Source organism: Saccopteryx bilineata, chromosome 12 (genome assembly GCF_036850765.1).
Source record: "Saccopteryx bilineata isolate mSacBil1 chromosome 12, mSacBil1_pri_phased_curated, whole genome shotgun sequence".
In the NCBI taxonomy this organism is placed as follows: Eukaryota; Metazoa; Chordata; class Mammalia; order Chiroptera; family Emballonuridae; genus Saccopteryx; species Saccopteryx bilineata.
In genome coordinates this window covers 38,662,599-38,689,555 of record NC_089501.1, presented here as the reverse complement: position 1 = coordinate 38,689,555, position 26,957 = coordinate 38,662,599, and the positions used below count along the sequence as shown (strand labels likewise).

Genomic DNA, 26,957 nt, shown 5'->3' with positions numbered 1-26,957 from the left:
CCTTGAGAAAATAACCACCGGTAGATTATTTGCTGACTAGGCTATACACTCATTTCCCACCGGAACTTTCCTGTTAAGAATCAAACAATAGCATTTTTGAACTATAGTTTTAACAGAAGAGGAAGTTTCAAGAGCATACATTATATTAACCTAATCTTTGTGGGAATAAAGGAAGAGCCAGACCTTTTTCTAAAACATATATATAACACGAATAAGTAGAAAGAAATATATACTATATAATATATATTTTACTATCTCCTTAATGTCTATACTTTTTGGCCCAGTTATCCCAAAGCAGACAAAGACTCGGCTCTTTCATTTCCTAGTAAGTGACTTGTGCGAGGTTTTTACCTCTCTATGCTTCTCTGACCTGTAAATTCTGGACAGGAACAGTACATTTGCCTCCCATGTGACGATTAAGTGAGGATTAATATATTAAGTTCTTAGAAGATTGTACAGTTAGGTGTGGACTGTTGTCCAGGAAGAAGAGAGTTAGTTCTGTATAGCAAAAATGTAGACAGTTGACCTGCTCAACCTTAGGAAAACAAGTAAATTACATGGATTCCTGTGATACGATATTGTGCTTTTAAGGAAACTCTTTTGCCATAGGGAAACATTCAAAATTTGTTAGTGAAAGAAATCGGGATGTGTACATGGACTATATAGTCTCAACTTTGACAAAAGAGAAACAGAAAAAAAGATTATAAATAGAAAAAAAAAAGCCACTGAAAAAGATGTCAGTATTAACAATTGTCAGTCATGGCAGGGTGTGAGATTATGGATGATATTTTCCTTATACTTTTTCTCCACTTTCTAATACTTTTTACAGTAAGCATTAATATCTGACATGATGATTTTTGGAAATGCTTTCTCAAAAGCAGCTTTTGTAGGCTCACTTCCAGTGGCTAGAACAGAGAAGTTACTGGGCCATCAGAAGTGCCCAGTTTACAGTGTCAGCGTGGAATCGTGTGTAGCCGAGGTGCCTGGCCTACCAATCACCGCCCTCCTTCCACTCTAACTCTCATTTCTGTTCATGCCCTAATGCTTCTTCTCTATGCTTTCGGCCAAATGGGCCACTTGTTTCCACAGCCTGTCCTCTGAATTCTCATTTTCATATATTTGTTTAATTGCTTTGCAACTTTTCTCTACTGGTCAAAATATAGCTCATCCTGAAAGCTCGTCTCCAATGCCTCTCCCTCCGTGGGGCTCCTTCTCTCTGACTGTTACCACCTCCCTAAAGCCTCCTAGGCCAAGTTGATCTCTTTCTTGTATTCCCTGAGGACCTTTACTTGCCACTGTTAAATATTAGATTACCTCCCCCTGTTAAAGACTGGCTGCTAAGACGCCATGGGCAGGGAGACACCCATGCATAATAGTTATGTTGACTGCATCTTCCTGAACATCCATGGCAGCTGTGTATGTATCAGGGTCACGTGACTCCCCATGTTCTCCGGTACCACACCCTCCTGCGCAGGCATAGCAGAGCAGAGCTCCTCCTAAGACTCAGGGACTGGTAAGGGTTGGAATCTACACACGTGTCCCTCCCCAGACTGTGAATTTAGAACAAAATGTTACTTACCCACGGGAGACACTAAATGCATATGTTACTCAAGAGAGTTGAAGAGTGAGAGCCAGAATTTTAGTGGGTTAACTACCAGCTAGATGAAAAGACAATGATAGGATTTCTGTGAAAGGCAAGTGACACCAAGTGGCCTAAACTACTGACTGCCAATCTAGATATAGCAAAGATCAACACGAACAGTTTTTTTAACAGACCCTCCTGTAACAAATAGATTGATGCTGACCAGAACAAACACAAGAGATAGTAGCTGTGCCTCCGATGCACACACTGGCCTGTTTACATTAGCAAGGGGCGCCCCCTGCTCTCTTCCTGGCCTCCGCATTTCTGAGAACTCATTGCCCCCACAGCGGCATGCTGCTGCTTCCTTCCCGGAATGGCTCTGGACGAAAAGTGACCAGCTGAAAGGCACACAAACTCTGGTGCTTTTTGTTTTAAATGTAAGCAGGCGAGGGCACAGGAAAAAATAAGAAATTAAATTGAAAATTCATCTTAAGTCTACCTGTCTCCTGCATGGGTAAAAAAATCAACCAGCATCACAAACTGTTTAAGTCATTCCCCATCATTCAAGCTAAAGCACTGAATACTCAATAAATGCACCCTGATCCCACCATCCTCATAGATATTCCTCAGGGGATTTTTTGTTTGTGTGTGTGTGTGTGTGTGTGTGTGTGTGTGTGTGTGTGTGTGACAGAGACAGAGAGACAGAGAGAGGGACAGATAGAAACAGACAGGAAGGGAGAGAGATGAGAAGCATCAGTTCTTCGTTGTGGCACCTTAGTTGTTCACTGATTGCTTTCTCATATGTGCCTTGACCAGGAGACTACAGCAGAGTGAGTGACCCCTTGCTCAAGCCAGCGACCTTGAGCTCAAGCTAGTGAGCTGTGCTCAAACCAGATGAGCCTGCCAAGTCGGCAAATGCGGGGTTTCGAACCTGGGTCCTCTATGTCCCAGTCCGATACTCTGTTCACTGCACCAGTACCTGGTCAGGCTCCTCAGGGTTTTTGCTTGTTTGTTTCTTTCAATAAAAATGGTCAAAATCTTGAGAAAAAGAGAAAATCCATTTTAAGCCAGAAATAAATAAAAATGCTATCTCTTAAAGCTAACTAACATGACAATTATATGCATAGGCGAGTAACTTCAGTGAGAAATTACAGAAGCAAGGTACCTACTTTTTCTCATACCTTTCATTCACAAAGTACCTACTGAGCACCTCGCATGTGCCATAAACAGGTAGGGATGTGGCGGCACAATCAAAAATAGACAAGCTACAATAGATCCCTGTCATCTGAACACTTACATTCCTTTTGGGGAGGGGTTGACAAGCACATATACAGTGAATGTTAGATGGTGGTAAATGCTTTTTTTAAAAAAACTACAGAGAAAATTACAGAGGGCTTAATTGATTTTAAATATAGAGGTTGAGAGGCCTTGCTGTAGAGATGACACTCAGCAAAGAACTGGAGGGAGTGGGGGGCTGAGCAGTACAGATCAGTGGGGGAGTGTTTGGTTTTCAGCAGTCGGAGCACCCAGTGCAAAGGCCCTGAGCCAGGAACATGCAGGCCTGTTATGCTCAAGGAGTCACACAGACGCCCAGGAGCTGGACAGAGAGGAAATAGTGGCAGGGGAGGTCAGGTGGCGGAATAGAATCCGGTGTCAGCCATGTGAAAAAGTTTGCCTTTTGGGTAGCAACAACCCAGCGATGATAAACCACCATTAACTAGTCAAAAGCAAACATAACACCGTTTTGCTTAGACCTTCTGACCTCCTCATCTATTTTCCAGTGTAACAGAATGGTGTCTTTATAAAGACCTGCTTCATGTACTGAGACACAGGACTTCTGAGTCCTCACTCAGGCCTTGATTAAAAAAAAAAAAAATTACTCAGTTCAAGGAAGGAAACTGTTTTCTTATTTTCAACACGACACCTGACATGCTGTCCTCTCCCGCTCCCAAACTCTTTCCAAGTTTACTGGACGAGGGAATACACGTCCTCGACTCTGGTGCTGTGCTCGGATTTGACTCTGTACATTGTCAGAGCTCTCTAATCCTGATGAATTAAGAAATATTCCCTCTTGGCAAATAAGCGTTGACCTCAAACTCAAAGGAGTACTTTTTCCTGGGAAGGAAGCATTATAACATATTCTTAGAAAAAGTAAGAAAAACAACCATAATTTAAAGAAACTGTTTTTTTACTGAAGGACATTAATCACTATACTTTAGAAAAAAAGCATGTTAGTGAAAGTTTTACCAAACGAGTACATATATAATTTGAATTGTGCGTGTGTTCATGTGTGAAAACTAAAACCTACTTTATTGTTGAGTTTTCACAGATTAGAAAAAAAAACTAATGACTTGGGTTTACAGGACTATAGGGAAATTTTAAAATAATAATTTGATTTTTAGCCCATGATAAGCAACTCATGAGGAATTTAAAGACTAATAATAAACGTTCTTGGGCTGTTCATGAACTGTGTGTGAGGCTAGGGGTTCTTACTTTGGTTCCGATAATATCTCCAAAATAAGCCTCCTGATCAGACATGCCCTGTGGTCATGAATTAATTCATGTTGCCCTCCTAGTGTGTGCTGATCTTAAAGAGTGCCACATTCATTAACGCAGCTCAGAGGATGGGCAGAGCTTAGTAGATGTTTCATCCAGCTCTGCTCTTTGCCAGTTGTGGGTTTGGAACAAATAACCTGCCCTCTGAGCCTCAGTTTCCCTCTTCACAGATGAAAACATGTAGAGGACTATTGTGAGGATGAAATGAAACGGGTCTAGCATATACTAAGTACTAAAATGGTGGTTATGCTTTTCTGTTCCTTTGGAGAAATTACTTAATTCTAAGAAGGAAACTTCTTCCCTCTTTCATGTTCTTTTCTGTCCAGTTTTCTTGAGCTACAACTGAACATAACACTGTAAAAGTTTAAGGTATACAATGTGATGATTTGATATATGCACATAGGGCAAAAGGATCACCACATGAAGTTAGTTAACACCCATCACCTCCCATAGTCAGCTTCTACGTCGGTGGTGGTGAAAACAGGGAAAATGTGCTCTCTTGGCAGTTTTCAAATCAGACACAGTGTTACCAGCAATAGCCCCATGCTGTATGTTAGATCTCCTGCACCTACTCATCTTTTCAGTGGAACACTGTATCCTTTTTTTTTTTTTGACAGCAATAGAGAGAGCGTCAGAGAGAGGGATAGTTAGAGACAGACAGGAAGGGAGAGAGATGAGAAACATCAATACTTCACTGTGGCACCTTAGTTGTTCATTGCTTGCTTTCTCATATGTGCTTTGACCCGGGGAGGGGGGCTACAGCAGAATGAGTGACCCCTTGCTCAAGCTGCCTTGGGCCCAAGCTCGTGGGCTTTGCTCAAACCAGATGAACCCACACTCAAGCTGGCGACCTTGGGGGTCTCGAACCTGGGTCCTCCATGTCCCAGTCCGACGCTCTATCCACTGTGCCACCACCTGGTCAGGCGGAACATTGTATTTTTTGACCGACATCCCTCTGTTCCTCCCACCTCACCCCCACCCCTGGCAGCCATCATCGTATCCTCTGTTTTTATGAGTTTGACTTCACATAATGCCCTCAATGTCTGTGTTGTCAGAGATGGCAAGATCTCCTCCTTCGTCTTCTCTTTCTGGCTTCATTTCTATTATCTACTGTGCTAGATTATACACCATATCTTTGTCCATTCATTCGTCAGTGGTGTTAATCCAAATTCAGAGGGACCCGAATTATGGAAGACAGAAGCAAGGTCCCTTGTTTACACATTAAAGCTTTATTGTCTAGCTTGGCCAAGCGGCGGGAACTCCGACAGAAATCTGATGGAGAGCGCGCCGGCCCTTTGTTCTACTTAGTTTTTATAGTTTTGTAAGTGGGAAGTACAGAAGCAAAAATTGTAATTAGGAGCCCCTTACCACTATTGGTTATAGTCATATGTCCTTTAACATGATAGGACCACGTTCAATTTGCAAACCATACATCATTTTGGAGAAAACAAAATTTACAAGTCAACACAACGGTAGAAAGATGTCTCTTTACATATTAAAGGCTTTCCTATATTATCTAGTGTTTATCTGCTATCTCTCTGTCCAGAGTCACACACGCATTTACATAGGAGAGGTAGTTTCAGTGGGGACAAATGCCTGCAAATGGCTCATTGCTATAAGAAAAGGTTTATTTTGGATTTTCTCTTCCTGCACCTGGCTAGCCATTCACCCCTTTCCCCACAGGTGTGGTGGAATGTCTGGGAATTCATGTTTCCTTCCCTTTTCATTTACAATACAATGGCAAGAGCCATCCTAGTTATGCTAATCACACAGCACAGAGACTATTCTCACAATTTCTCTTAACCCAAATTAATAAAATGTTCTCCAAGCCTCCTAAAATATTAATATTAATTCTGTAGCCTTTGGTACTTTACAACACCTGCGGGTGAAATGGCTCAGTGGCTCCTCAGTGGCACTTAATTTCTTTCTGAATCTCGGCTATTTGAAAAATGCTGTAATGACCACAGGAGTGCAGGTACCTCTCCGAGATTAGCGATTTCATTGTCTTCCCTTATTTTCAACACATCACATAAGCTATTGTCTCCCATTCTCCATCTCTTCCCAATGTTACTAGTCAGAGAACAATGGATTGAGTCCCTGCTGCTGTAATCAGATCTGCTCTTATCAGAGTTTTATCTAAATGTGATATGTTATGAAATCTTCCCTCTTGGCAAATAAGCTTTAAACTCAAACAAACCCATGTATCTTTCCATCCAAAAACAACCTTGGATATCACGCTTTTGCCGACGGCCCACGCATCCCAAAGCCAACCCCGGTTGCCCGTGACCCTGCCATCGGAGTGCTGAGACCCTCACTCTGACTCACCGGGTCTGGCTGGGGCCACTCTCGTGGCGTCGAGGGCCCTGTTCTGCAGCAGAGCGCCCACGGCACTGGTCACAGTTGGTTCTTTTTTTGGACTCATCAGCACCCGACCCTACAGAGAGAGGGGTACACAGGGCTATAACCTCAGGGGGCACAGAGGAGTCGAGCTCTCCACTCATGTGGCGGCAGACTGGAGTCCTGTCCAGGGACCCGCTGCACGCAGGGGAAGGGGACGCACACACCGCGCCCCTTGGGTAGCCAGCTCCTAACCCCCGGCTGGTGCTCACAGCCGCACCGGGGTTTAGGGGCTTCCATTCCATAATTGAGCCTTTGGGGGGACTGCGATATGGTACCCCTGTAAAATCAGTGGTATGGAGACATGAAAAATTACTTTATGTCAATAAGGAGAGTTATGGAACATTCTAGTTTTTCATTACACTTGAAGATGCTTTTGTTTTCAAATACATGAGCAGAGAAGAAAAACAGACATTGGCAGGCAGCACATGTTTTAAACATGGAATTCCAACATCCCTGCACCACACCCCTCCCTGCAGACCAGCACGAGCAGAATAGTTACATTAATGCAGAATAAGGACCAAAAGCTTCCCTGGTGGCTCCTTTTTACCTTGTTACCGGCCCCACCAACATCTCCATGGAAACTACGTAAAGATAACCTGTCAGCCCAAGTGAGGCTTCCCACTCGGGCCAGGCCAGCCATGTGAGTACAGCGGGCAGTTCAGCCCCATCCAAACAAACAGGGCTATTTTCAGGGGCACAGCACTTTTTTAAAAAATTTTATTTATTGATTTTACAGAGAGAGGAGGGGAGAGAACAAGAAGTATCAAGTCATCGTTGCTTCACTTTAGTTGTGCATTGATTGCTTGTTGTATGTGCCTTGACCGGGCAAGCCCAGGGTTTTGAACCGGCAACCTCAGCGTTCCAAGTCAATGCCCTATATCCACCGCGCCACCACAGGGCAGGCTCAGGGGCACAGCACTGTTTTTTAAAGTTGATTTTATTTAAAATAGAAACACATTTCAGCTGTGCTGTTACCAGCCCTTCCACACTGAACCGCCCCCCCCTTTCTGCCCCACTTCTGAACACGCCTCACTGTGAGACGCGGGGAGGCGGCCCCCGGGGAGCGGCCCTGCTGTGCAGAGCCCTCGCCAGCGAGTTTACTCAGAAAGCAGGCCATTTTTCTTCTGTGTTCCCAATCACCACTTAGCTCTGGAAAACAAGGCGAGGAACAGGGCCAAGTCACTGGTTACAGTCAGGACGGCCAGCTGGCCTCCTTCAGGAATAAAAAGCACTTCCGTTGCTGCTTCCCAGCGCTCCGTTTGGCCCCGCTAAACCCCGACTCACTTCGTGGACCGGCCAGGAGAGCCGTTCGAAGAAATGTAACCGCACCCTTTTAGTGCTTGGGAAAGGGATGGCGAGTTAGGCTGAGAAAACCTTTCCAAAACTAAGTGAGAGTCAAGCCCAAGGGCAGTCAGAGCCCCTCAAAATCGGGGTGTCTATCCCACCCACAGGAAAGGACCCCCGGAGAGGGAAAGGAGGGTGGGGTGATGGGCAGAGGGGAAAGCTAGGGGACCCCGACAGGAAGGCACTTTGTTTATATTGTTTATAATCCTCCCAGCAACTCGACAAGGTACAGACGGAAGTGAGTCTGACAGAACTGAAGTGACTTGTCCAAGTTCACCTGCAGATGGTGAATTCCAGAACTGCAAGTCAAACTCTGACCACTGAGGGCAGAATCCAGCCCTTTCTATGCAGCACGGCCTCTCATACTATTTCCAGTGTAAAGACTGAATCTCTGCAACTGTATTTATCAGACCATCCGGCCTGCGCCACCAACACGCCTCCCTCCTCCCTCCTGTGGTCCTTTATGCAGGTGTACAGTAGTGTTATCTGCCTAGGCTCTGGAGCTAAAGACCTTCTTGTCAACCCTGATCCTCTCTTGCCTTGTACCCTCCATTTGCCTTCTCAGGCCCATCAGTTATTTCTTTTCTTTTCTTTTCTTTTTTTTTTTACAGGACAGAAAGAGAGTCAGAGAGAGGGATAGATAGGGACAGACAGACAGGAACAGAGAGATGAGAAGCATCAATCATCAGTTTTTCGTTGCGACACCTTAGTTGTTCATTGATTGCTTTCTCATATGTGCCTTGACCATGGGCTACAGCAGACCGAGTGACCCCTTGCTCAAGCCAGCGACCTTGGGTCCAAGCTGATGAGCCTTGCTCAAACCAGATGAGCCCGTGCTCAAGCTGGTGACCTCCGGGTCTCAAACCTGGGTCCTCCACATCCCAGTCCAACTCTCTATCCATTGCGCCACTGCCTGGTCAGGCCCGCCAGTTATTTCTTAAATTCTCCCTCCACCCACCCCCCCACCCCCATCAGTCCTCTCCAGCCAGCCCGTCATTCCTCCCTGCTGCTGTGGCTTTGAACTGTTCTCCTGCCAATCCATCTTGAACGCTAATTGCAAGGGTGATCTTTCTGAAAAACCAAGTCCATGTCACTGCGGTCTATATGGTTCAAACGGTCAACCCTGCCTACAGAATGACACATGGGGCTAATAACAGACAATTAGACAGAAAAACCACAGGAGTCAAAGAGAAGAGAAAGCAGAGTGTAGTGGGAAGAGAGGAGACCGAGAGACGGAAAGGACGTCCGTGTCCCCGGGGACCTGACAGTCCCTGCTGCTGGGCCCTCAGGCTGGCCGGCCTTAGATTTCAGGGCATCTAGCCACTAACTTCCTCCTTCCCTCCTCTCTGAACCAGCTTGACCGAAAGCCCTTGCAGGCCCGACGCCCGCCTGGCCCGCCCCATGCCCTGTCGCTCTCTGGCAGGCATCTGTGCTGCAGTCTCACCAGCTGGGCCCTTCGGGCCTCAAGCTGGACGTTGTGCATGACGTCCTTCCCCGTCCCAGCTGGAGGCGGGTGAACCACTTGATGCTGGAGGGGAAGGTGTCCGCTCCTCTGCGAAGCCGTCCATGAGTCCCCGCGCCTTTTCCTCCACTGTGCTTCTGCAAGTGTCCGCTAGCCTCCCTTCTTCCCGCACCATTTCCAAGTCCTTCTCTTCCTTGGAATAACAGATCCTTGATCCGTCAGCACTTAGCACAGTGCCGGGGACAGAGAGGATATTCAATAACTGTCTAATTTACATGGAGATAGAGCTCCGAGGCCACAGCTGTGGGATAAACTATTGTTGGAGAGGGTCCTACCCCATTAGGTCCTGGATTTCATGCAAGTCTTTCTGAACATATTTCACACTCTACAGGCAGACCAATTTAATCTTTTCTTGGTGTCCGAGCTCTGTTTATAAACCTCACAGTTTTTATGCTATACTCTCTGTTTATAAACCTCACAGTTTTTATGCTATACTCTAAGTTATGTCCCTGGGCCCTGTGATGTGTATGGTTCTGTTTTTTTTATAAATCTATTGTCTTCCTGGTCAAGTTGTCACTTTCCTTATTTGCCTCTTTTTGTAACAGTTGCTTCCATTTCTCCACTTGAACTTTCTGAGTCTGTGGCTTCCTCTACAGGGCAAAGCACACGGCCCCTAGGACGGGTCACCTTGTGTCAGCTTTCCTCACTCGGGCCTCTGTTACTGCAGGCTGACAATTCCTCTCTGTGTGGATCTGATCACCACCATCGGGTAGATTAGGGCTGATCACCACCATCGGGTAGACAGAGTTTTACCCTGAGACTACTAGACAAATACTACTTATACACTCAAGCCTTCATCCTGAGAAGCTGCAAACACGACAGAAATACCTTTTCTACAACATCCAGTGGTGTCAGCTGGGAACTCAAAAGGAGCCCAGTCCCATGAGGGTGAGTGTCCCATGAGGGGGTGAGTGACAGTGACCGGCTATGGTGATCCTTACATTTCTCGGGGTGGGTAGCTTAGGGCCCCTCCAAACTCTACCTGCTTGCCCCAGACATGTGAGGGCACAGAGCCAACAGCTAGGGAGAGGTGTTTACCTGCGCTCTGCCTGCCAACTTGGCTGCTGTCTGGGCTGCGTCAAATACTCGGCGAGAAGACTGATCCTTGCAGAAGTTAATGTGTCGGCCCGCTGCGTTTTCATTAAACCTCCTCATACAATACGGACACTGGATATAATCTGAACGTGAAGATAACAACAGAAGGCAATTAGCGTTTCAAAAACAATTCTGACATGGAGTACAGGAAATGAAATAAATAGGATGTGAACTCTGCTCCAACAAAAGAACAGGGTCCCAAACGCTGGTGTGAGATAGCCTGTTCCAGGGGGGAGGCGTGCAGAGGCCCTAGTCCTGCTCCAGCACCTACTCCCCTTCATGGTGCGCCCGCCCGCAGACTGTTCACACAAATTGTATTTAGGAACTTCCCGATTGAATGCATTATTTAGTGGGTCTTTATGTAAAAAGCAGTCCTGGAATCACAGAATGTTATTACTGAGGAGTCGAAAGGGCACAGAAGGTTCAGAAGCCCAGGCTGTGGCACAGGGTGTGACAGAAAGACAGACGAGAGTTACGGGGCTCCGGGGGAAACGGGACGTTTCGGAATGCGGGTTTCGGGGTGGGAGCGGAGGCCCGCGTCCCCGGCTCAAAGACTCCGCTCTTGCAGCGCAAGATTTTTCTCACAGACCTCTGGAGTGAGGGGGCAAATGAGACGTGCGGGAAGGAGGCAGTAAGAGGAAAAAAGGTGGGGACTCAAAGGGTGAAAAGGAACAGGAGTGCTGATTGGAAAGCGGCTCCAGAAACCCCTTCAGCTCCCAGTGTGCGTGCCAGCAGGGGGGTGGGGCAGTGGGAGAGGGGCAAGGGGGCCCAGGGTGATTGATGGAAGGAGACTTGGGGTGGTGAGCGCACAATACGATATACAGATGATGTGTGATAGAACTGTACACCTGCAACCTATGTAATTTTATTAACCAATGTCACCCCAATCAATTCAAAAAGAAAAAAAAAAAGTCCCAGGTAGTTCTGTGGGCTCTAGGTCCTGTGTGTTCTGTGGAATTGGCTCTCAGTTGCAGTTTCTAGACAATGAGAGAAATCAGGAGTGAGAAAGCCCCAAGGTCGTCTTAGGATGTGGCGAGCCCGCAGCGAGGCCGAGGGGAGCCTACTCCTTCCTCCAGCAGCCGAGAGAGATGTGGGGTTCTGTATGTGGTAGGCACTTCTCCTAAGGGATGACAGCGCATCTGAGCAACACAGGAGAAGACCTCTCCCCCAGGACGGCTGCGGCCTTCATCTCCGCAGGGAAGTTCGGGTTAGTTCAAATTCCTACATGCCTGGATGGATAGTTAAGCCAGTGAGGTCTTCAAAGCTGAGTCTTTTGAAGGGAACTTCTCAAGCACTTTGGGGAGCTTTCTCTTTTAATAAACCATTTCCTGAAGTGAATACCCATTAAAATGTAAAAATCAGAACAAAATGGAAGGAAACAAAAGATTAGCACCTAGCCTGACCTTTTTTTTCATACTCTGGAAGAGTACTCAATGACCAATTCAATACATATCGAACACCTTATTCAGGGCCAGGCACTGTTTTATCCTGGATGATACAATGTCTCTGTAATCATGAACTAGGCATTCCAATAGAGAAGCAAAGCCTTCCCACAGTGATAAATTCCTTGAAGAAAATAAAATAGGGCAGCATTGAGAAATGAGGAAGGCCCTGACTCCTGTCTGACTGGCTCGGAGCCCCGGTTCACTTGCTGTGTGTGTGAACTTGGGCAAGTTACTCAACCTCCACAAGCTTCCCTTTCTCCAGGACCTACATATCACCCACTTCATCGGTTGTTGTGAAAGTTAACTAAAATAATCCACACGAGGGCTTGGCCCAGTGGGCGAGGCAGAACACACGATTACTCTAGGGAAACAGGCCCAACAAGTGTTTCCAAGCAGGAGTGAAACTGCTTAGAGAAAGTGGAATACGAAGTGCCAGGAGCCTGCAGAACTCACCACGGCGTAGGAAACCACCCAGACCTCGGCTCTGCGCTTGATGGGGAGTTCTTCAGGTTTACCGGCTGAAAAGTCAGGGCTCATCTCAGAAGTGCCACCACCATAGACCCCACTGAGGTCAGGCATGGACGGCGATGACGGCAGCGACGAGGCTGCTTCTTTCATCCCACTTGTGCATCATTCACTCGTGGCTGCCCTGCTGTGTGCTTGGCACTGGATGCCACCAGGGAGACCACAGAGTTGACGTGTATGTCCCTGCCAGCAACACCCCAGAGAGAACGAGAGGACCAGGCGAAGGAGCAGAGGATGGCCACTCCGTCCAATGAGCAGTGAGAGGAGGAGGCCCTGGGTCCCCCGGGAGCCCACAGGAGCAGCGGCAAGCCCTGCCTGAGCGGGCAGAGCAAGGGGACTTCAAACACGCTAAGAACGGAAGAAAGTATTTCTCAGCAACAATAATCTGAACACAGCGTGCCTGGGCTACTGTTCCATTCCCATCTCCATCGCAGTCGCCTCTTCCTCCGGCAATGACAACGTCCTAAAAATCGCTGACAGTCTATTTACTTCAATAGAACATGGTTTTAAAAGTCTGACTGCAAGTGGATCTTACAGAGACAATGGGGGGGGGGGATGGTCAGCTCTCATAAACAAAGTGCAAGTAGAAAAGCTAGCATCATTAAAAAATGCAAGCATTTTGTTTGAGTTCCCATATCTATGTAACCTTGTGAAATGGTGACCAGATGTCCCAGGCCTCACAGGAAATCCTAATTATAAATATTCAATATCATTGTCCCCATGAACTCTCATCCTGGAAAGCTGAATGACTGGCAGACTTACTTAACTCAGTAAGAATTAGAATAAATATATACATGTCACAAAAACTGAGTCATGAAATAGAAAATTATGCTGCAAAAAAATTGCTTACAAACTCGTGTATGCGAGGCCGTATTGCATATAACTCTAGTTATCATTTTCTACTACTTAATTAAGCCTGTGAATATATGGACTGATATAAAAGCACTAAATAATCAAAATAATTGAATAATAATTAAAATGTGATATTGTATACGATCTTTTTTCTTGGTGCATACAATTATAATAAGGGCACAGGAAATAATTTAATTATAAAACTATACTTCAGCATGACACTTTGAAAGGCAGATGAATAAATTGTATATTTGCTGAGGCCTTACAAAGGGAATTATTTACTTAAAAACACTAATAAGCCCCATATTTTAAATTCAACATGAAAATGATAGAAATTCACACAGCAAGACATCGGCTATGGTTTTATTTATTCAACTACAGAACCATAAGGTAGTCATTCAACTCTGTAGCTTCTGCTATTAAAATAAAGCATTTCCCATAAAAGATGTTTTTGTTATATGAAGCTTGTTGCCAAAGCATTATCGAAATCACACTCATAGCTCTTTCTACAGAATGTCTTAAGATAACACACTACTTTAACTACATTTTCATTAGAAACCAGCAAAAGTGAAGCACTTACTAAAATTATTATCTGGTAAAGAAGTTCAGATTACTTATTTTTCAGATGACTTTTATAGCATGATTACACAGTGGTTTTCTGGTTTGTTTTTTTAACTTTTAAAAATAAAGTTTGAGAAATAATTTGCCTGCCATCAAATGCATCTATTTTAAATGTGCAGTTCAGTGAGTTCTAAAAGTGTATAAATTTGTGTAACCATCCCAATTAAACATAGAACAATTCTATCACTTGGAAAAGTTCCCTGTGCCCCTTTCAGTCAGTAGTCCCCCAGACCTAGTCTCAAGCGACCGAAGATTATTTTCCTTTAACTACAGATGTTACAATTTCATATAATAGAACATCCATGTGGCAGCATGTATAGTAGCGACTTCTTCTTACTCTTGAATATTCCACAGTTTTCTTTATCCACTCACTTGTTGACGAACGTGTCCAGTTTGTGCTAATAGACAGTTGCTAAGAACATCTATTGTTTTAAGGACAAGTTTTCAGCTCTTTGCATAAGTACCTAGGGTTGGAGGTGCTGTGCAGTGGACTATGTTTACGAAAATGCCAGTGCCAAGTGTCTGTCCTACTTTGTACTCCCACTTGTAGTTATTCCTCGTCTAACCGTCACCTGTGTTTTCAGTCTTTCATGTTAGCTATTCAGGTGCGGGTGTTGGGTCTGTCGTTGTGGTGTGAATTTACATTTCCCTGATGGAAATAACGTTAAATATCTGTACTTGTGCTTATTGTTCATTCTTTTTTGACACCTAGCTTTAAGTCGATTGTTTGCCTTTTTCCTCTTGGATGGTTTGTCTTATTATTGAGTTATAAGAGGTTTTTTGGTTTTTTTTTTTTACATATTCTTGATATGAGTCCTTTGTCAGATATATGTGTTTGGAATATTTGCTTCCAGTTTGTGGCTTGCCTTTGTGTTCTTTTAATGATGTCTCTTGAAACAGAAATTTTAAATTTTGGTGAAGCCCAATCTATCAATTTTGTTTTTTAAAATTGTGAGTGCTTGCCTGACCAGGCGGTGGTATAGTGGATAGAGCGTCGGACTGGGATGTGGAGGATCCAGTTTCGAGACCCTGAGGTCGCCAGCTTGAGCGGCGCGGGCTCATCTGGTTTGAGCAAGGCTCATTAGCTTGAGCCCAAGGTTGCTGGCTCGAGCAAAGAATCACTCAGTCTGCTGTAGCGCCCTAGTCAAGGCACATACAAGAAATCAATCAATGAATAACCAAGGAACTGCAATGAAGAACTGATGTTTCTCATCTCTTTCCCTTCCTCTCTGTCCCTATCTGTCCCTCTCTCTGACTCTGTCTATGCCACATACACACACAAAAAAATGTGAGTGCTTAAAAAATCTTGACCCTTAGATCAAATTTTTTTTTCTAAAAATTTTTATAGTTGTAACACTTATGTTAGGTCAGTAATAATCCAATTTGAATTAATATTTGTATATGGTATAAGGATCAAGGTTTATTTTTTTCCCATATTGATATCCAGCTATCCCAGCATTGTTTGCCAATAAGACTATCTTTTACCACATTGAATTACTTTTGTCAGAAATGTAGATCAGACAGGGGCGTCTATATCTAGATTCTCTTTGCTGTTCAATTGATACGGGAATACCAAATTGTAATAATTACTGTAATATTCTAGTAATTCTTGAAATAAGGTATTCTAAGCCTTCCAATTGTATTCTTTTAAAAAACCATCTTGGTTACTCCAGATCCTTTGATTTTTGATATAATTTTAGAATCAGCAGGTCAATTCCTACTTGGCAAAGAAAACTTGCAGAGATTTTCATTGGAATTACCTTGGAGCCACAGATTAATTTGGAAAGAATTGACACCATAACACAATACTGTGTCTTCCAAACCATGAAAATGGTATATCTCTCCATATATTTTGTTCCTCTTTAAAGTTTTCTAGGCAAAGTTATAGGTTTTAATTTTATAGGTCTAACATTTAAAAAAATATTTACTAAGTATTTAATGATTTTATACATTATAGGAGGCATTTTTTATTTCTTTTTTAGTTGCATATGCCTAGTATATGGACATACAACCCACTTGTATATATAATGACCTTATATCCTGAAATACACTTTATTTATATCCTTTATATAAGGATATAAATATATATCCTTATATACACTTTAATTTAAGTATTTTATTTTCTAAGATTTTCTACATCTATTCATTCATGATCATGTCTGTGAATAGATTTACTTTTTCCTCTTCAATCTTTAAATGATATATGCATATATAATTGATATTTAACATATATTTATATAAAATAATATATATAATTTTTTCATTATTTAACTGGGTACTATCTCCAGTGCAGTGTTGAGCAGAAGTGGTCAGAAAAGATATCCTCAGTCTTTTCCATTTCTTAGTAGGAAAGTGTTCAGTTTTTCACCATTAGGTGTGATGTTAGCTATAGATTTTCAAAGCTGACCTTTATTAAGGAAGTTCCCTTCTATATCTACATTTCTAAGTACTTTTTAAAATGTATGAGTGTTACATTTTGTCATAGGCTTTATTTACCTGTATCTATTGAGACGATCATGTGCCTTTAAAGGAAAAAATATTTTAACAAGTTTTAACAAAATCAATATGATAAATTACACTTACTGTTTTCTTGTGTGTTACATGCTGTTGAGTCCATTCTGATTCCTGGCGACCCTCTGAATGAGGGATGTCCACAGTGTCCTGTGCTCAGCAGCCCCGCCCGGCTCCTGTGGACTCATGCCTGGGGCTTCTTCCATGGAGTAGGTCCATCTCATGTTTGGTCTTCCTCTTTTCCTGCTGCCTTTCATTTCCCCCAGCATTACTGTCTTTGGCAAAGAACCCTACCTTCTCAGGCTGTGCCTGCCCAAAGTAGGAGAGCTTCAATTTTTTCATTTTCACCTTCAGTGATGCTTCAGGCTTAGTTTGCTCTAGGGCCCACTTGTTCCTCTTCCAGGTGGTCCAGGGTGTCCACACAGTTCTCCTCCAAAACTGTATCTCCAGTGAACCCAGTTTTTCCTAACAGGCTTCTTCACTATTACAGCTTTTGAATCTGTCCGCAGTCATTGGGAATACGCGAGCGCAGGTGACCTTCGCCTTGGTCTGTAACAACATCTTTGGTCTGGGGGATCTTTCCTAGTTCTTCCACGGCTGCCCTTCTGAGTGTCTGCCTTCTCTGAACTTCTCGGCTGCAGTCTCCATTTCAACTGACTGAACCAAGGTGAGCAAAATCTTCATTTTATTATCTATTTGATGTCTTCATGAAAGCTGAGTATTTCTTATGTGGTCATGATTTTTGTCTTCCTGATGTTTAAGTGCAGTGTTGCTGGCATTTTCTTCTTTGACTTTCATCAGAAGTTCTTTCAAATCAATGCTACTTTCTGCCAGTAAGATGGTATCATCTGCATATCTGAAGTTATTGATATTTCTTCGACCAATTTTCATTCCTCCTTCCTGAACCTAGCCTTGTTTTTCTTATGATATGCTCTGTGTACAGATTAAACAAACAGGGAGATAAAATGCATCCTGTCTGCTGGACCAGTGGTGGCGCAATGGGTAGAACATTGGCCTGGGATGCTGATGTCCCACGTTAAAAACCCTGAGGCCACTGGTTTGAGCACAGGCTCGAGCACAGGCTCACCAGCTTGAGCGCGGGGTCACCGGTTGAGCGTGGGATTATCAACATGATCCCATGGTCGCTGGCTTGAGCCCAAAGTCACTGGCTTGAGCAAGGGGGTCACTGGCTTGGCTGGAGCCCCTGGTTAAGGCACATATGAGAAGCAGTCAATGAACAACTATAGTGCTACAACTATGAGTTGATGTTTCTCATGTCTGTCTGTCTGTCTGTCTATCTCTCTCTCACTAAAAAAAAGAAAAAAGAAAAACGGGCCCCTGTCTGATACTTTTACCCATAGGACACTATTTTCTTTCTCTACTGAAAACTCTATACTTTCTTCTACTTAACTTAGGTGTAATTTGTTCTTCTATTTTTAACTTTTTAAAGCGGAAATTTAAGGTAATACATGTAAACCTTTTTCCTTCTTTAAAATGTGCTTTTCAAGTTATAAAATTCCTTCTAGGCACTGCTTTAGCCAAATCCCACAAATTTTGATATGTTTTCATTACCATTAAGTTCAAAATACTTTCTAACTTCTCTAGTGATTTCTTCTTAGATCCATGTGTTATTTAGAAATGAGTTGTCCAAGAATTTTCTAGATATTATCTTCATCCTTAATTTATAACTTAATTCTAATGTGGTCAAATAGCATAGTCTGGGCCCTGGCTGGTTGGCTCGGTGGTAGAGCGTCAGCCTGGCGTGCAGAAGTCCCGGGTTCGATTCCTGGCCAGGGCACACAGGAGAAGCGCCCATCTGCTTCTCCACCCCTCCCCCTCTCCTTCCTCTCTGTCTCTCTCTTCCCCTCCTGCAGCTGAGGCTCCATTGGAGCAAAGATGGCCCAGGCGCTGGGGATGGCTCCTTGGCCTCTGCCCCAGGCGCTAGAGTGGCTCTGGTCGCGACAGAGCGACGCCCCGGATGGGCAGAGCATCGCCCCCTGGTGAGCAGAGCATCGCCCCTGGTGGGCGTGCTGGGTGGATCCTGGTTGGGCGCATGCGGGAGTCTGTCTGACTGTCTCTCCCCGTTTCCAGCTTCAGAAAAATACAAAAAAAAAAAAAAAAAAAAAAAAGAAAGAAAGAAAGAAAGAAAGAAAGAAAGAAAGAAAGAAGAATAGCATAGTCTGTACGATCTTAATCCTTTTAAATTGAATCCTTTTAGACCCATTTTCCATGGATTTAGGGCCACAATCCACGGCCCTGCACATGGTAAGTAGTGAGTGTTCTATAGGTATTCGAGGAGAATTATATTCTGCTCTTGCTGTGTGTCACATTACAGGTAGCTATGGCAACTAGGTCAAACTGGTTGATACTGTTGTTCAAGTTTTTTATGTCCCTACTGATTTTCCTGCTGCTTATTTCATCAGTTACTAAGAGAGGGATGATAAAATCTCCAAATATAATTGTGAATTTGGCTACTTCTCCTTCCAGTTTTGTCAGTTTTGTTTCATGTTGTTTGAAGCTCTGTTACTAGGTACCTAAACATTTAGGACTGAGAGGTCTTCTTGATGAATATATCTTTTAATCGTCATCTCTGCTGATACTACTTGCCCTGAAATTTACCGTGTCCCATATTAATCTTAGCCACTGCAGTTTTTATGAGTATTATATGATGTATATCTTTTCCCATGCGTTAAACATTCTAGTCAACAGTCGTTTTGACATTGCCGGCGTTGATTTATCTTTTTACCTTTCTATCCAAGAGAAAAGGCACAAATCATAAATGAATGGCTCCAGGAAATAAATGTTCACAAACTGCACACACCTGTGTAACCAGCCCAGATCAAGAGAGAATGACCCAAGCAATCCCCCACATGTCCCCTCTGATCCTCCCCACCCCTCCAAGAAAACACCATCTGACTTCTAGCTTCTGAGATTAAAACTTGAGGTTTCTAAAAAATTGAGTTTCTGGTATTTCTAAATCAGGAAATCTGCATTCCTGCCATCCTTTGAGGAATTAGATCTGCCAACCTTGTTTGTATGTGAGGCAGTGGTAGGCGGAAGCAGAAGAAGCAGTACCTTAGGTGGGGTGATGCCTTTCCTGGCTCAAGGGGCCAACAATCCTTTCTGTCACCTGCTGGGACCACTTATTTGTGTCTTTATATTTAAAACGTGTTTCTTGTAGGAAGCATTTAATTGGACCTTGTTTTATTTATTTTGATAATCTCTGCCTTTTATCTGAAGTTTTAGGTTATTTCCTTGCAACTGTCCATATAATTAGGTATAAGTCTACCATCTTGCTATTTTTTTGATCCCATCTGTTCTTAGTTCCTTTTTCTTCTTTTCCTGTTTTCTTTTTGAATAATTTTTTTAAATTTTATTTCCACTCCATATATTTTCTTATTAGCTATAGGTCAATATTTGGGGATGTTTACTCTAGGATTTATAATAGGCATCTTTACAATATAATATTCTACATTCAAATAATATTATACCTATTTATGTATAATGTGAACCTTTCAAAAATATATGTGCTTTTTCCTCAACCTTCTCCTATTGGTTTCATACAGTTTATTTTCACATGTTATAATCTCCACAATATGCTCTATTACTTATGCTTAAAATGTCAATTATAACCCTTAGCTAACATTATATTCAATGGAAAACAAGGCAAGGATGGCTACTTTGCCAATATTTTATTCAACACAGTATTGGAAGTCCTAGTCAGAAGATTTAGACACAAAAAATAAAAGGCATACAAATTGGAGAGGAAGAAGTAAATGTATCTATTTAGGTATTATTATTAATATTAATCTAATTGAGCCTCTAGCCCCAGTTTTCAATTTACAGAAAGACGGAGGATAGAAGAACAAGCTAGACACTAAGATGACTAAGAAACAGACAAATCCAGAACATGAGAAAGTCTACAAGATTATTGGCCCAGTAGGTGTGTTGTGTAGGATTAAAAGAGGTTAAACAGACAACAAAAGACAATGCGTAAACCTTGACTGAACCTGGATTGTGACCGGCAGATAAGGAGAGAGCTTTAAAAGACCATCTTAAGATAGTTGGGAGAACATGAGACTATATGTTAAGTGCAACAATAGTATTGTGGTTATGCAGGAAAATATACTAATACTTAATGCATACCAAAATAGTTCAAGGTAAAGTATAAATTTTGAAACTTAAAATTAAATAGTTCTGCAAAAAAGAGGAAAAAGAAAGAAAACAAAAGGAGAGATAGAAAATATGACAACGGCCTGACCTGTGGTAGCGCAGTGGATAAAGCATCGACCTGGAAATGCTGAGGTCGCTGGTTCAAAACCCTGGGCTTGCCTGGTCAAGGCACATATGGGAGTTGATGCTTCCAGCTCCTCCCCCCTGTCTCTGTCTCTCTCTGTCTCTCTCTGTCCCTCTCTGTCTCCTCTCTAAAATGAATAAATAAAATAAAAAAATTTAAATAAATAAATAAATAAAATATTAAAAAAACAAAACCAAAAAAAACTTAAAAAAAAAAAAAAGAAAATATGACAACGATGTCAACAATTGTCAAATTTCAGTGGAAGGTGTATGAATGATCGTTGTACTATTCCTCCCTCTTTTCTGTAGATTTGAAAATTTTCAAAATTATACACTTTAAAATGATTAAAATTGTACAGTTTACTGTTTGTTTTACTGACTTTTAAAGAGAAGGAGGGAGGGAGTGAGAGAGAGGGAGGAACATCGATCTGTTCCTGCATGTGCCCTGACCCGGGATCGAACCAGCAACCTCTGTGCTTCAGGACAATGCTCTGAGCAATTGAGCTATCTGGCCAGGGAAAACGTGGTACAATTTATATTAGGGGAATTTTATCTCAAAAAAAATTAAAAAGAGGCCCTGGCCGGTTGGCTCAGCGGTAGAGCGTCGGCCTGGCGTGCGGGGGACCCGGGTTTGATTCCCGGCCAGGGCACACAGGAGAAGCGCCCATTTGCTTCTCCACCCCCCCTCCTTCCTCTCTGTCTCTCTCTTCTCCTCCTGCAGCCGAGGCTCCATTGGAGCAAAGATGGCCCGGGCGCTGGGGATGACTCCTTGGCCTCTGCCCCAGGCGCTAGAGTGGCTCTGGTCGCGGCAGAGCGACACCCTGGAGGGGCAGAGCATCGCCCCCTGGTGGGCAGAGCATCGCCCCTGGTGGGCGTGCCGGGTGGATTCCGGTCGGGTGCATGAGGAAGTCTGTCTGACTGTCTCTCCCCGTTTCCAGCTTCAGAAAAATACAAAAAATAAGAAGAGCTGTAGATAGCTGACATTGGGGAGTATTCTGGAACTACTTGAATTGCTCTGCACAGCTCCATTCCCATAAACCATGATATGAATGGTGTCCCCTGAGTTACATCGACCGTGAACATGCTGAGGCAATTCTCGTGTTGAAAGGAAACACAGAGTCTTTAGTCAGAATTGAAAAAGAATAAGATAAGATCCATTATGTGATAAGATGACTTTTGTATCATTTCATTGCTATTGTTAATTTTAGAGTGCATACGAGGAAGCAAGGCATAATAATTCGGCCAAAAATCAAGCATAGCCTCAACTGGTTAAGAGTGAATGTCAAAAGCAAACCAGATTGGCAACACACCTGGGTTGATGGAGGGCGGGGGCGGAGGTGGGAGAGGCCGGCCTTCTTTAATGGCTAGGGTACACTGCTTTGCTGATCGGATGGCATTAATGAAGTCTTCATGTTGTTGTCTCCAGTTTGTTTTCTTCACAGGTTGAGGCTACAATGGATAAATAAATAAATAAAACCAACATATTCTAACCTAGACTATATATCTCTCCATTATCATTTTGTGGGGTTTTGTTGTTGTTATTTTGTGTTTTGCAGCTGAGATGTGAATTTACAGGAAACAGTACTGTGAAATTTGGAGAGGGAAGGAGAATTTGCCTTTCAAAAGTACTAAAAGAGGTTTGGGAAATACAGTGATCAATACACAAAGTGAAGGGAAACACAAAATAACAATCAGAAAAAAAAACACAAAGAAACGACAAAACTTTTAAAGAAAGACTTAAATATAAGATTAAAAGTGACTTGCTTCCAAGTTAATTGCTAGATTTAATGCTACTCTAATGAAAGTATAAACAGGATTCTTCTCTGCCACATCTGGAAAATATCTGAAATACATTTGGAAATCTTAGTGAGCATGATTAAAAAGAACACAGTAAAGGTGGATTATATTTACATGACATTACACTGCTCTATCACACAAAAATGAGCCCGGAGTGCCAGAAAGGGGCTTTAATGTACTTAGGGATGTAATCAAGAACAACGAGGAAGATACTGATAATACCTTGGACTGAGGAGCCTTTCTCGGAGTGGGAATGTCAGTGCCCTGTAATCTTTGTTTTAAGGAATTGAAAGGTTTACGCTTTTTGTTGAAGAGTTTTTTACATATTGGTCCATGCCTTTCCTAGAAAAAAGGAAGAGTGGGGATTAACATTTTTTAAATGTACAGTCACAGGGTTTGTAACGCTGCAGTGTGCCGGGGCGGCCCCCACCACAGTGCCTGCGTTGCACCTTCCGAGCCAAGTTCATTCCCCAACTCTCAAATCACAGCAGAGCAAATCCATCTGGCTCCCCTCGCCCATGTTATACAGAACTAGATATTATGTTCGGTCAAGGTCAACAAAAGGCCTCTGCAGCTAGAGAGATTTACTTCAACTTCGGTTTTATACATTTCACTCTACCACTTGGGCTGTGGGAATGGTTCTAAGCATTAAATAATGTGGAAAAGACAAACTCTGTAGTTGAAACTGAAATAAATGTTTCTGATAACTGAGCTATTTTCAGGTACTCACTGAAACCACTGGAGTTTTGCTGATGACTTCTTCTATTCTGTTTCCTGCCCTCACTGTTCCTGAATTTCAAAAGCGAGTCTTCCAGTAATAGAACAGGAAATTGGAGTCCCAACAACCTTTATGTTCAGTTTTACTATCTTTTTGAAATAGCCCATTTGCATGCGGCAAGGGAAATGTAGCTTCCCACCAACAGAAACTTCTCAGAAAAACATTTCTTACCCCCCAGCATTTCAAAACCGAGTTTAAATGGGCCACTTTTCTACAGACAGCAAATTAGACCACTTAACTCCTGAGGAGGAGCAGAAAGGCTTTCAAAGAAATAGCTGAGAATATCTGCAAAAGACAACTGGAACAACCATACGAATAAATGAAGAGCGCACCAAATCCATTTAAATTATGAAGACATTTTCCTTGAATGTACCCAAATGTTCCACATGATTAGTGAAGTCCTTTATTTCACAGCAAATCTGAGCTTATCACATTGAATTTAAAAACATTGTAATATTTGCAAGATGGTCGGCAGGGAACACATTCTTTACTCTGTAGCCAGTAGTCCTCAGCGTTTCTGGTACAAATCTGGGGGAACCGACGTGTAGCACTGTGCCTGAGTACCAGCTTGATAAAGTCTGTTACTGCACCACTCTGAGATTGTCCTCTTCCTTGGATATGTAACTCATAATAGCTATCTATCACTTACACGGTTGCTTTGCCTAGAGACCCAATAAAATACGGGCTCTGTGAAATCACAGCACCTGTATATACACAAGCCATACCATTTTAAACGAAAGGGGAGAAGGAGATCAGATCGGTTGACCAGATGCTTCCTAGAGAGAGTCCTAGGAAATAAAACTCGAGAGGGCCCGAGACATACTTGACATTTAGTGATCCCTCTTCAGAGGTACCTCCGAGGTCTCAGAGCCCTGCCCATGGGGTGGGGCTCCGGACTGGCGGAGGCAATGGCAGCCCTCTGGTGGATGCCAGGACACAGGGGGGCCCTGTGAGCTCCCCTTCTACAATCAGGAAGCTCTAATTAAGAGAACATAGGATTCATTTTTTAAGGTCCCCAGAGGAAGAAAACCTACAACCTCGTCTTTTAGTCTTTTTTAGAACTTAACTTGATGAGGTGATGCTGGTTAACATAAGGATACAGGTTTCAGGTGCCCAGCTCTGTGACACACTTCTGTACACTGTACTGTATGTTCACCTCCCCGAGTCACACCTTCCTTCGTCACCTCTTGTTCCTCTCCTCCTCTACGTCCCACACACCGCCCCCTCGCCCCCTCTACCTTCCCAGCCCCTGCTCATCTCCTCTTGTACTCTTTTGCCTCAAAATGTGGTCAGGCTTATAGTCCAAATCCTTGTGGTTCCATGTAAAAATCTCCTTGATCTAAAATGTCTCAACTAACAACTTGATCTAAAATGTCTCAACTGCATTATCATTTAATTTTTCTAAATCATCTTTTTCTTGGGACTCTTTTCACAATGCTGGGGTCGGAAAGCCTGTTTGATTCCCTAACTTTGAAATACCGTAAATCAAGCCTCGATTCCACTTTAAAGCCATCAGTCAGGAAACATAACACACAGTTAGCTTGAAATTAGCTTAACAATTAAATCTTAGCAAAGGCTTTAGATCCATTTTGTTCAAATTACATAAAACCCCTGAAATTGGAGGGTTCTGTCTACGTGGCAAAGCAGGAAACAGAGGGAGGTTAAAGGACTTGTCAGAATTAGTGACAAATTTGAGGCTAAAAGCCAAGTTTCCAGATGCTCTAAATTCAATGTTCATTCCTCTTGACTAGCTAATTTCCCTGGTGCTTTGGCCTTAAAAATTTGGATTTCTGATGCTTATAGAAAAGGCAAAAGAGCCAAGACCTCTCAGGAGACGATCAGCCGTGCCAAGCACTTTTATTTGGCGCCCTTTCAGTTAGAGGGCCACGTTGACTAAGTTCCCCTTCGGAAAGGGGCAGCACCGAACGGCACCGGTGTCCTCGGGGCCTGCCAACCACAGGTTGTGGGCTTCTCTCCCCTCGCTTTCCCTCCACATCTGTCTTTAATCTTTGCCACTGCGTCCTCCTCACTAACTTGACAGTTCATTTAACTCCAATGAAACACATCTACAAAATGTCTTTATGTTTACCAGAACATCTGCTGCAAAGCGTCTTCCACAGACTTCACAGGGAAATAACTCCTGATTGCCATCTGTACGGGATCCAAGAGCACATTAGGTTAGTTTCGTGGAATTGCCTGCCCGAGGAGAAATGACTGACTGGAGGGGACCTCCAGGGCTGGATGTCCTCGCTCCTCTTCCCTCCCCACCAGCCACTTCCTTCTCCTAGAAAGATCCTCTGTAAACTCACCTGTGTTTTCCTCTCACTTCACCAAACAGGTAAATGCCACATCCTTCACACCACCCATGTATAATTATAATTATCTAATCTTGAATGTATTCTCAAACGAAGTGCCTGATAGCTTTGCTTAAGACAGGGGTCCCCAAACTTTTTACACAGGGGGCCAGTTCACTGTCCCTCAGACCGTTGGAGGGCTGGACTATAAAAAAAAAAACTATGAACAAATCCCTATGCACACTGCACATATCTTATTTTAAAGTAAAAAACAAAACGGGAACAAATACAATATTTAAAATAAAGAACAAGTAAATTTAAATCAACAAACTGACCAGTATTTCAATGGGAACTATGCTCCTCTCACTGACCACCAATGAAGAGGTGCCCCTTCCGGAAGTGCTGCGAGGGCCGGATAAATGGCCTCAGGGGGCCGTATGTGGCCCGCGGGCCGTAGTTTGGGGACCCCTGGCTTAAGACATGAGTACAGGCCTGACCTGTGGTGGCGCAGTGGATAAAGCGTTGACCTGGAAATGCTGAGGTCGCCGGTTCGAAACCCTGGGCTTGCCTGGTCAAGGCACATATGGGAGTTGATGCTTCCAGCTCCTCCCCCCTTCTCTCTGTCTGTCTCTCCTCTCTCTCCCTCTCTCTCTCTCTCTGTCTCTGTCTCTCCTCTCTAAAATGAATAAATTTAAAAAAAAAGAAATTATTTAAAAAAAAAAAAGACGTGAGTACAAAGTTAATACCTTAGTACAAAGTCACAAATTGTCGAATGGTAATGTCTGGAAGGTTCTACTAGAAAGGAATGTTTATGTGTGTGTGCTAAAGGAAGGTGCTAGTATATCAGGAACCATACAAAAAAGGTTGCCTAATCCCTGAATTTAAGGTAAACTTTCCTAGGAAAGTTCTAGTTTCCTAGTGCTTTTTTCTCTCCTGATAAAATCTCTGCGGGGTGGGGGGGGGGGGGCAAATCCTACCTGTGAAGATGGAAATAGAAGAGACCGATAAAATGGACCAAGTAGAACTGGTGGACTTCTACTGAAGTCAGGAAAGAGGTGCCAGTACAATGGAGAAGTATACAAGAACAATGCACACCATCCTAGGGGCCGTGTTCAGGGTCAGACTTGCTGATGGGCCTTGTGAACGATACTCACTACTGGCATTTTATGGGCAGTGGTAAATGACTGAAGCATTATCATCAGTTCACTACTTGCTATTAATATTTAACTCCAGCAGTATTTTAAAAGTTAAATGAAGAATAAACTCAGATATAAAAGAAAAAAAAAAGAGGCTGAAACTGTGCCCACAATGTCCCAATGCCTCAAAGCAGCTGACCCAT

At 43.2% G+C, this 26,957-nt stretch overlaps 1 protein-coding gene across 1 annotated transcript in view; it reads right to left on the bottom strand.

Moving 5' to 3' along the window:
* The window catches only part of ZC2HC1B (zinc finger C2HC-type containing 1B), a 28,812-nt gene extending 1,855 nt beyond the window's left edge, over positions 1-26,957 (bottom strand). The window contains exons 1-6 of the mRNA XM_066247806.1: positions 26,954-26,957; positions 25,414-25,475; positions 22,769-22,888; positions 22,060-22,198; positions 10,443-10,582; positions 6,464-6,572 (exon numbers count right to left, since the gene is read on the bottom strand). Of these exons, the coding sequence (XP_066103903.1) occupies positions 6,464-6,572; positions 10,443-10,582; positions 22,060-22,198; positions 22,769-22,888; positions 25,414-25,475; positions 26,954-26,957 (574 nt within the window). The remainder of the gene's footprint in view (positions 1-6,463; positions 6,573-10,442; positions 10,583-22,059; positions 22,199-22,768; positions 22,889-25,413; positions 25,476-26,953) is intronic.